This window comes from Myotis yumanensis, unplaced genomic scaffold, assembly GCF_028538775.1.
Source record: "Myotis yumanensis isolate MYYU_CA2020_CCGP unplaced genomic scaffold, mMyoYum1.0.hap1 SCAF_19, whole genome shotgun sequence".
Classification (NCBI taxonomy): Eukaryota; Metazoa; Chordata; class Mammalia; order Chiroptera; family Vespertilionidae; genus Myotis; species Myotis yumanensis.
The window spans coordinates 16930150-16941487 of record NW_027223770.1 but is presented as its reverse complement, the minus strand read 5'-3'; the positions used below and the strand labels follow the sequence as shown (position 1 = coordinate 16941487).

Sequence of the window (11338 nt, the reverse complement as noted above, 5' to 3'; positions counted from 1 at the left end):
GAATGACTTACCCTCTCAAACACACACACACACACACACACACACACACACACACCCTGGTAAACAGGAGGACTGTCCTTGCCTCTCCCTAAGAGACCCTCCCCTAGTTCTAATGTGTGACAAAGCCGAGGCCTAAGGTTTTGTTTGCAAAGAGCCACCAAAAACGTGACCTTCCTTCTCGAATGCGGACCACAGCTTTTCCGTGACTCTTAAAACAAATACCAACCTGCAGACTTCTCTTCCTCTCAGATAGGGCTGGCGTTTCCCAACTGAGACCCACGCGGGTGAGTTCCCAGATCGGGAAGCAAGGAGCAGGCGTGGGGAGAATTTTAAAAGAAATGTGGTCATTCAACCTGAGGGTCCCGGCTTCTCTGTCAAGCTCCCCCCAACCCCCGCCCTCCGAGAGATTTAATATGATTTCTCAAATATTCTACCTTATGCTGGAGCTTAATAGCAATCACAGTGATTTAATAATAACTGAGCACTCATTCTAACCCATTGCTTTGCACGCATTTTCTCATTGAATCTTCCAAACCACCCTAAAAGGTGGGTGGTATTATTATCCCTGCTTCTCACAGGGAGGGACTGAGGTTCAGGACTGTGTGCCTGATGTGGGCGGGCTAACTCAGCTGGTTAGGTGGGGGAGCTGGAATTTGAACCTGAGTCTTATTCCAGAGCTTACACCACTCTTGGTTTTACTATGGAAAGCTTCCCAGGCCAACAGCCCGCCCCCTCCCCCAGTCCTCCCCTGGCCTGCCCATCCCTCCAGCCGCTTCCCTCCCAACTGCAGCTCCTCTTATCGCTCATTGTTTATTGTACCATCTAAACAATAGCTAATGAGTCTGTATTACATGGTGGGGAGAGCCAGGGCTGGTTTTATTCCCTGAAACAGAGATGAGGTTGTGACACAGGAAGGTTAAGTGGCTTTGGTGAGGTCACAGAGCCAGCCTGCAGTCAGTTCTGGGTCCCCCACTCGGGTTCTTGGGTTGACCCCAAGGCCCTTTGACATCAGAGTTTAATTAAGAGAGTTATTCTCAACCCCCGCCCCCCCCCCCCCAATCTCTGATTTTCCATTTTATTGCTGCTTGATGGTGGTGGACGGGGAGCCCCAGGAATCTTTCTTCCCCGGGTGCTTTTAAAGGGCTCCACTTATCAGAGAAACCACTTGCCTTCCAGTTAAGCCTTAGGAGCCTGTTTCTGTGTCAGAGACTGTTGCCTGTTCTCAAAGAAAAACAACCACAAACTCAGACAGGTTGTTAATCGAGGAGTTTCTCTCTCTCTCTCTTTTTTTTTTAATCTTACACTTAAACCGGTAAATTAACATCTGTGAGTCATCAGCTTGTTCTGGATTAGCCGTTAGTGGTCTGGCTGTTTTTGTATTTACCTCTAATAAAGCGTACTTTAGCTGGAAACTCAAGAGATCCTTCGGTTTGTCGAAGTTCAACATTCAGGAAATTGACGACTTATTCTCGCACACTTCTGGAGAGGGGAGTCTGTCTGCTATGTTTGAAATTAGGTGAATTTTCATTTTTCTTTTAGTTCAGTTTGGGGTGGAGTTGAGGGAGGACTATAACTGACAGAGTTTATGTTTTTTTTTCTTTTTACATACTTCATGTTTTTTGAGGGAATTCATGTGAAAATGTGACTATTTTTTTTTCTTGTACAATAATGTCTAGTTCCACACCCTTGTCCCTCAACTCCTGCAGCCTCTTTTTTTTTTTTTTTTTTCTAAATCTTACTGGCATGATGTTCCTGGCTTAAACAGCTGCAGCACTTGCTGGATGTAATTCCCTAAGTCTAAGGAATGTTTAAAAATATACTTCTGTTTTCTCCCAAATGAGGGAGCAACAGAATGCCAGAGGACAAGCACAAGCTACTAGTATAAAGTATGTCCTCTGCTGACTTGTCTTGAATGCCTTAGCAATCAGATATAATCTAGGAACAATTTAGCCAAGCGGGAGGCAAGGTTCAGCCGATTTTGTTTTGCTGGTGGGGAAACTGAGGCACAAATGACCTGGAGTGACATGGGGACTGGGGAACAGACGCTCCCCCCTGCCCTATGGGAGAACGGGCAGACCTGGGTGCGGAGTCACTGACGTTTTTCAAGTTCATCTTCACAGCCATGGCAGACCAAACTCACTCGATCTTTAAATTAGAGAGAGTTGGTGGCAAGCTGACGCCCACATGACCAGGAAGTTGATAATTCATCATTCAACACGTATTTATGGAGCATCTGCAGTGTGTCAGGCACTGGGCCAGGCATTGTCTTTAAGGACATGGCAAGACAGAAATGGCATCTGAAGTTCATAAGGAACATTTAGGAAAATCTACTTGTCTTCTAAAGAGCATAAAATTTTCCCTCAGCTGTTGTGGCTCAGTAATTGAGCCTGGACTTATGAACCAGGAGGTCATGGTTCTATTCCCAGTCAGGGCACACGCCTGAGATAAGAGCTCAATCCCCAGTAGGGGGCATGCAGGAGGCAGTTAGTAAATGATTCTCTCTCATCATTGATGTTTCTCTCTCCCTCTCCCTTCCTCTCTGAAATCAATGAAAATATATTTTTTTTTAAAAGAAGAAAATGTTCATTAATCAAATTTGATTGGGTTAATCACATTGATACTTGCAATGTTTTAACTTGTCCGTACTAGTGCTCCTTGTCCCAAGTGAAGTTTCAACCAGAGGGTTCGATGCATAACTTCTGATAACACCGATATGATATTTATGAGCAGCTCCCACAGAGATAACTTTCTGGGGGGTCTGTGGGGGCTCCTGGCCATCTCCCCAACCCCATTCCTTGACTGGGACCCTCAAACATTTCGAGTTTCTGTGCTTCCGGCCTGGCTAGGTTAGAAAAGGGTGAGGACACGTTGAGTTGAAGAACTGAAGGACTAAACCTCCCTGCTGCTGGAGTGGAAAGTGTTTACAGTTTAACCAGGGAGGACTCTTAGCGAAGAGGGGGGTTGGGGGATATTAGCAGCGGTGTTTAGGCTAACGTGGAGAAGAAAGCTAAGGACCCCACTGGGGAAGAGAGAAAAGACGTGTTCTGAGGAAGCTGCTTTTGAAAAAAGCCAAGTACTCATACAAGAATTAAAACAAAACCCAACATTTTCTTAAGAGAACATCAATGAGAGAAAATTCCTCCAAGCAACACTTGATTTGCTCAGTTCTTCTGCTAATGTATTCACAGTGGGTACGGCAGGGCTGGTTTCCGATCCTTTTCTTTGGGGCTCATCTGGATGTGTGAATGCACAATTCATCCATCAGCTGTTTCCCCGGCTTTTCCCAGGATCAGAACTGCCTGTTCTTGTCATCTGGGGGCCAGCATTGTTTTCCCGTACCTTTTGGAAACACAGCTGGATGACAACAATCCTTCACAAATGAGGATTATTCCGTACAAATATTTTCCCCCTGGTTTACTGAACGAGGGGCATGATCTGCAATGTGAACCGGAAGTTCAAGATTTATTTTCTATTCCTAGTTCCTTCCCTCATTTGCTGTGGGAAGCCTGAGAGTTAGAAGGCTGCAAGGAGACGAACCTGGGGTTAGAGGAAAGCAAGCAGGTGTGTTAAAACTTATGAGAGGCAGACGTTACAGCGACAGGCAAAGCTGTGGGAGTTCAACGTATGCTTAGAAATCGGGCAACAGCACTTAGTAAAAATAGCTTTCTCCGAGGTTGCTCAGAAAAGTTTATATTTCATCTTTTAGTGACTGAAAGAGAGATCTGAATGTCTGGCCCTAGCTGTCTCTATATTGGAGTAGATGTACATACCTCTATATCTTCTGGTTGCTAAGACCAACCATCTCCATTTATGATAAGCAATGTACCAGGGGCAAATCATTAATGATTCGGGATCATGTTGGGGTGTCCGAAGTGCCTGGCGTTCCCAAGTGAATGATGTCACGGGTGATGGCTCCAGAAATTCACAGCCACAGAGACACCCGCTGTCAATTTTATCTCCCAGAGGAGAGCCTGTGAAAGGGACAATGGGGACATAGTTAGGGGCAGAACAGTAACTTCCCCTTCGGTGTCAGCACTGCTCTGAGTGAAATGAAGGTTATGGAAGCCCAGGACTGATTCTAGTTTGGGGGCCCTGTTCTGGACTCTCCCAATAAAACAGCAGCATGTGAGCCTCTGTTTTGGGGTGCCCAGTAGGCTGCCTTGGGCTTGAGGCTTATCCAGGGCAGGTCGGTCTTTTCTTGATTGCACTGTTGGGTTCTGAAAAAACCTACAAACAGTCCTGCTTTCCGGCTCACCAAGCAGAGGGAGTCCACTATTCCTACAGCCCTTGTGCGGACACCCGCTCGCGAGGCTCCCGCGCCTGCTCACACGCACGCCCTCCACCCGCATGCCTCACGTCCTGTGTGTCAGTCTTTGTGAATGAATGATGTACACGCACTTCCAAAACTATGCTGCCACCGGGAGGGGGCCGGAGCCGGTGACCAAGCCCTCAAGAATGCGTGGAGAATCAGGGGGACTTTCCCGAAGGTCGGGGAGACTCTGCACGCAGCCTGCTCCCCGCGGCCCCGCGCATCCGTGCCCAGGGTCCCCCCGGCCCCAAGGCGCACCCAGCTCCACGCCTACCCCTTGGCGGCCTGAGCCGGGGTCCGGGGTGCGGGGCGGGGCGCCGGCTGCCGGGAGCCCCGCCCACCTTCCTTTCACTTTGGGCGGCCGCTTCCGATTGGCTGGGAGTCCCGGCCCAGCCGCTGCCCGCCCCGCCCCGCGCCCCGCCCGCGCTCCCCCCCGCGGAGGTCCTGGGGGATGCGGTGCGGGGGGGGGGGCCGCAGACCCGGCGCCCGGCTCCGCGCGGAGAGAAACGCCCTGAAGAGGAGGGAAGAGCGCGCGCGGGAGGGAGGACCGGCGAGCGGCTCCGGGGAGCGGCGACGAGCGGAGGCAGCCGGCGGCCCAGAGGAGGGAGCGGGCGCGGGCGAGCCTGGGACCCGAGCGCGCGACTTTCCCCGCAAAGTGCCAACTTCGCCGGGAGGACCGGGCGCGCACCTTCTGGGCGCGGGAGGGGGAAAGCCGGCGGGCATTTGAGACTTTTAGGGAAGAAAATCGGATTGCCCCCGTCCCCTCTCCCCCGCGAGACGAATCCCCATTAAAAAGCAGAAACAACAAGAATAACAGCAAACTTGCTATCATCCTGTCCGCCCTCCACTCCTGGCACCATGAAGGCGGCCGTCGATCTCAAACCGACCCTCACCATCATCAAGACGGAAAAAGTGGATCTGGAGCTTTTTCCCTCCCCGGGTGAGTGGTGACGGCCCAGACGCGCACCCCAGCTCTGGGTCGGGGTCCCCTCCTCGTCTCTCCCCTCCCGCCTGGCAATTTCCTTGCAGGCTGTGCATTTGTGCCTGAGCGGGCGATGCTGGTGGCAGCTGGAGAGAGGCAGGGAGGAGGACTGTTGGTGGCCTGAGACCCTGGTTTGGGGGTGGTATTTATTTTCACAGCTGTGTTTTCGTGAAGAGTGGGAAACAGCTTATAGAATGTCCAGCACCCCATTCCCACTTCTTCATGTTTTTTCCAAATGAGCAAGAACCCTCTGGCTTTCCCCCCCCCCCCCCCCCCCCCCTTCACGTTTGGGGAATGGACAGCCTCAGAGGACATCCTTCCCCTGACTATGCATCCCTTAGAAATGGACCTGGATGGAGGGCCTGGGCCAGCAGAGGGGGAAAGGTGTCTAACTGGCCGGCCCTCCAGGTCTTGTGTTCAAATGTCCTGCTTTCCTGAGCTCCCCTGTCACAGGTCGCTTAGCTTTCTAGCGCCTCTTTTCTGGGTGAAGGACAAGGCGATGGGAGGAGAGTTGAAATGGGCATTTTAATGTCGGGAAACATGCTGATGCTTTTCATGCAGATTACTCACTTTGGCCATTTTTCTCATCCGCCCTCTGGGACTACAGATGCCTTAGAAGAGGGCAAACATCCCAACACCCTGCTTTGGGTCTTTGGTTAGTTAGTGGGTGGTGGTGTCCTCTTCTTTGATTTGAAGGACTTTAAGAAGAAAGGGGTGGGAAAGAAATTTCATGTTGCCTTAGGCACAGTTTTTTTTTGGTGCTAAGCAGTTTCATGGAGTCTGACACTCCATTATTCCTGGAATAAATGCCGTTTAAGAAGAAAAGATGATTGCTTTTAGGATAAGGCACTGCCAGCTATCCTTTGAGATTTGTGATTTTGGAGGTGAAGTTAGCAAGATACCGAGAAAAGGCGATGCTTTTCGGAAAATAATGAACTGCAATCATGTATAAGTGTGCATCAGCTTCTCCATTAGTTTAGCTGCTGCTCCCTGTGGCTTATCCTTCCTCGCCTCTGCCAGAAGGATTAGTTGTGCATTTTAACTCTTTCTGAATCTGCTTACACTTTCAACACAAGCCAAGCCCATGTTTTGTCGCTTGGAGGGTCCTTTATAGATGCCAGTGAAGACAGGGCACGTCCTCCCCTCTCAGACCCCCTAACGCAGTGGTTCTCAACCTTCTGGCCCTTTAAATACAGTTCCTCATGTTGTGACCCAACCATAAAATTATTTTCGTTGCTACTTCATAACTGTAATGTTGCTACTGTTATGGATCGTCATGTAAATATCTGATATGCAGGATGGTCTTAGGCGACCCCTGTGAAAGGGTCTTACGAACCGCCAAAGGGGTCGCGACCCACAGGTTGAGAACCGCTGCCCTAACCCTCAGCCCCAGTTTGGATCCCTGAGAAGTGTGCCGAGAAGGCTCTAGCTTGTGTGTCCTCAAAGGATGGCGATGGATGGTGAGAGCAATGCTGAGATCTACTAGAACCAGAAACATTTCAGGCACTTAGAGCTACCATTCAAAACTGGCGCCCCTATGACAGTTGCCTTTGGGGGTCCAAGGAAGCCAGAATAAGTTCTGTTAGTCACAGTTGATTCAAACCATAGAGGCAACAAGTGAAAGGGTAGTGCCCTATGGAGATATACACGCAACTAGCAGGTCTTTTCCTTTAGAGTGGCTTGTTGATACGCGTGTCCATAGATTGGGTCGTGTGGGAAATATGGTGTAGCTACCAGTATGTCAGTTCACACACCTACAGTGGAGCCCAGGTGCGGGGAACGGAAAAGTCCCTGGCAACCCAAGGTTTAGATCACAGTAAACAGCTGAAGCAACTTTTAAGTAATTAAATGTGACATTTTAGAAAGTTTAAGTATATTATGCTGTTGGTTATTGATAAAAAACAAACCCTGGTTACATAACTTCCCTTCGTTTTTTTCCATCTGTAAAATGGGTAGAATAAGGCCGAATGTTACAGTCACAGCCATTCACATAAACGTTTTTATAGGCCTCTATTTATTTATTCATTTTCTAAAGGTTAACAGACCATGTCAGCAACCTTCAATACAATAAAATTTCAGCTGGTCAAAGGGATTGGTCAGTTTTCTGCCATTCATTGTAATGAGGCTTGATTTCTGGAACTATCTTGGGGGGGAAGAAAAGGGAGAAACTTGAAAACACATAGATAGATTATAATAACCAAGTTTTAGTGAATTTAATTCTGGGTGTTTAGAAACATGTGTGAACGTTATACCCATACCCCATAGAGGGGAGAGGGAAAGAGAGGCCCGGATAAGGTAAGTCACTCACCTGAGAATATCTAGTGAGCTAGCGGCTGAAGTACAATGAATCCCTGTTTCTAACTTCGGCGTCCGCTGCCTTGAGCAACACCGCACGTTACCTTTCAAAGCTCAGCAAAGAACCTTCAGTTGCGACTTAAACGTGCAGGTGCAAGGATGGAAAACAGGCCGGCCTGGCCGCCTGCTTTGTTGTGGGAGGAGAAGACCCTGGCGAGCGGGGATTTGCTTTGCCCATCAGACCGTACAAGACATGTGTTTAAAGTTTAACTTCTCGCAGCAGCGTGGCTCTGTGTCCACAGCTGTGACTTAAATATTTGTCAGAATGAGTCTATGGGTTGTTTAGTTTCTTACGTGTGGAGACGACTAGTTTGGGATCTTATCTGGTTTAAATAGTTAAACCTCCCCCCCCCCCCCCCCGCACCCCGTCCTGGCTCCCATGGGAGAGCCAGAGACAAGCAGAAGGGAGGGGGGGGGGACAGGGGAGGGGGGTAGGGACAGGAGTCCTGGATTGTTTGCTTGTGTTTGTGAATAGGACTTGATCAGGAACCTTTATTCTAGAGATGGAGACCTCCCCGCATTTTTGACAGCTTTCGGGGCCCGAATTGACATGCCTGTACTTTGAAATGACATTGGAATTGCATTTTCCTTCGGCGTGGGAAGATAGACCGTGTTGATGGCAATGTGCGAGGGCAGGGTTCTCAGATCTTAAATGGGCTGAAACAAACAAAGCTCCCGAGGGTCCATGGAGCTCCCTCCCGGTGGGGACCTTGCTGGGGACGGGGTGGAGGCTGGGTGCCAAAGCAAATACATTCCCAAGCTGCTTCAGTTTTTGTCTCCATCCCACTCCACCTTCTTGGGGAGGTGAGTGTCATTTCCAGAGAAGAGCGAGAGCCCTAATTTTGGATGTGTCCTGCTTTACAAGAGTAAAAGGTTCGCACCCCCCCCCCCCCCCGATCCGAGCAGAGGATGTCCATCCATGGGGGACCTTAGAGATAGGAAGACACTTTGTCCCTCTCTCCGTCTCTCTCATCAGTCCGTGTATCTTCATCAGTGTAGACAAGAAGGAGGCAGAGTTGCCAGGCTACCAGGATCCCCTGTTCATCTTGCTTCAAGACCCTCCCCGCCATGGACCACCCCATTAGTGACTAAGGACCCCAGTGGCTCAGAGCTGGGGCACTGGAGCCAACCTGTCTGAGTTGGAATCCCAGCTCTGCTACTTCCCAACTGTGTGACTTTGTGCAAATGACTGCATCTCTCTGTGCTCCAGCTCCTGCATCCATGAGTGTCGTAATTGTTCTACCTCATGGGTTGATATGAGAATTAAATCTAGGAATGTGTGCAGCCTGTTAAAACAGTGCCGGACTCATAATATATTCTCTCGAACAGTTAACTAGAAAACAAGTCAACAAAAAAGGGACCCTGATTGGGGTAGAATTTTCAGGGGCCCTTGAAATGTTGGATAGGGGCTACCGCTGTATTCTGTACCTCTTTAGGTAAGAGAAGAGTACAGTTAAAGAGACCGCCTTCTCCTGCTTAGTGGAGATCTCCAGAGAGCACACACGGAGATGGGTAACTTTCAGAGGGTCTCGAGGTCTCGCCCATCAGAGCTAAAGGCACAAGGGGTCGGTTAGTTACTTTGGGTGATGGGCTTTGTCAAGGCTACCTCAGATTCAAACAGCCACCAAGACTAGAAGCCACCAGGACCTTTGCAGGGCGGGTGGAAAAGTAGGGTATTTCAATTATGCAGGCTTGAGAAATGCATCGTGTCCAGTTATTATAAAGTATCTCACATTTTATTTATTTATTTGGTTGGCAGAGCTTGCATTCCTGGCATTTTTGGTTGGTTAGTATTGCTGGGGTTTTTTTGTTTGTTGTTGTGTGTGTGTGTTTTTTTTTGTTTTTTTTTTTGGTTTGTGCAACTTTTTTTCTTTCTTAAAGAGACCAGACCACCCTGTAGGAGATCACCTCCTTCTAGGAGACAAACCAGCCCTAGGCCAGCCTCCCAGAGCCAGCTTGCTCTGAGCTCCATCGGACTCTGTGCAAACCCAGAGTTGCTTACTGCAGGTCAGGGCTTTTCAGGAAAGCCAGGCTCCCATTTCCAAGAGCACAGGTAGAGGCTCGGTGGCAGCACCATTAGATGCCTCTCAGGTTTGCGGAAGGAATGACCCGGGGCTGTGGTAACATTCCATGAGTTTGCGTTGAAGGGAGATTCTTGTATTCACCCCTATCGGGGTCTTCCTGATACAGGTGGAGCCTGCATCATGTACTTGTCATGCTAACATACAATTGCTTTTTTACATTCTGGGGTGGGGGAAGTTTTATTTTATCTCCTTTTCAGAGGAGGAAAATGATATACAGAGAGGTGCACAACTCACCCAAGGCCACATTGTTAGAAAATTGCAAACTGACCAGCTGTTGCAGGCATTTTATGCCTAAAAATAAAAACACCATGTTATTCTTAGAAGCTGTGGAAATTAGAAGAAGGCCCTAGCTGGTTTTGCTCAGTGGATAGAGCGGCGGCCTGCGGACTGAAGGGTCCTGGGTTCGATTCCGATCAAGGGCACATGCCCGGGTTGTGGGCTCGATCCCTGTTGTGGGGTATGCAGGAGGCAGCCGATCAATGATTCTCACCATTGATGTTTCTCTCTCTCTCTCTCTCTCTCCTTTCCTCTCTGAAATCAGTAAAAATATATTTTAAAAAAATAAATAAAAGGGGAAGATGAGAAGGCAGTGATGGTTGATGCTTTGGGGGTTTAGGGGTCCCAGCCACCCTGCATGACTCCGCTGAGCCTGGGGCAAGAGCCTGCCCAGGCACGGTCTCCAGACCTGGCAGTCAGCTGGGCTGCTTCCAGAAGATGCTGGAAGGGTCCAGCAATGTTTGCCTCCGACCACCAAGCGGAGACTCAGGACTCTTGTTTCCCCAGTGTAGTCACTGTCGCACAGGTGGGGAGGTGATTATGTTCGCCTCCAAGGTCGCATCCTTCCTCAGGCTCCTGACTCGGCTTGTTCCCCCTCTTTCATCACGGACGCTGCCCTTCCCGGCATCTCACTTACACGCTGGGTGATGAGAGACAGACCGGCAATGAGTTCACGTTCTTTCTATGGTTTTCGTCGCATTTTCCTGCCTGCAAAGAGGCCAGAGGTACCTACCTTTGCTCGCTGCACAGCAAGAGTTTTTTGTGTGTGTTTTTTGGGGCCTAAAATTTAGTGCTTTTTCAAAGCCTAAAATGTAGTGTTTTCAAGCCCATTTCACGGGCCAGGGCCCACTATTTGCAGTTATTCCGGCACGAGAGGGAAAGTGAGCCCTCGGATTCTACCTGCAGGCCTGCCCGCCCTCCACAGCCCATGGCTGATGGAGAAGCAGCCAGACACCAGGCTCCTTGTCTGAGCGGAAGGTATCGGCTCCTCTACCCCTGCCCGGCGGGGAGCATTTTCTCCAAATAATCAGCATCCTCAGGCCCATGCGGTCATCACAGAGGAATCTGTGTGTTAACAACACAGTCGCCATGTTTTTATCTGGCTGCTTAGAACCTCCGATGGGATTCGCCTCTCTGTTCACCACCTTCTAGGTCTCTTCTTTGCTTCTCGCTGGTAAGCTTTTCTTAACTCAGGGATAGGAATGCCAAGACAATTTCCAAATCTATCATCTCTTCTCGTCATGCGTCTATAGCTACTTTTTGCAGCTGGATTAAAGATCCCCCCCCCCTTTTTTTTTCACCCTGTCAGTAGATGTTTTTCAAATTGCATAA

At 49.4% G+C, this 11338-nt stretch overlaps 1 protein-coding gene across 2 annotated transcripts in view; it reads left to right on the top strand.

Annotated features, from left to right (window-relative positions):
- The first annotated feature begins 4800 nt into the window (after positions 1-4800).
- Positions 4801-11338, top strand: part of ETS1 (ETS proto-oncogene 1, transcription factor) — a 65595-nt gene continuing 59057 nt past the window's right edge. For both annotated transcript variants that reach the window (XM_070400208.1, XM_070400207.1), the window contains exon 1: positions 4801-5249. In XM_070400208.1, the coding sequence (XP_070256309.1) occupies positions 5168-5249 (82 nt within the window). In that variant the 5' untranslated portion in view covers positions 4801-5167. The remainder of the gene's footprint in view (positions 5250-11338) is intronic.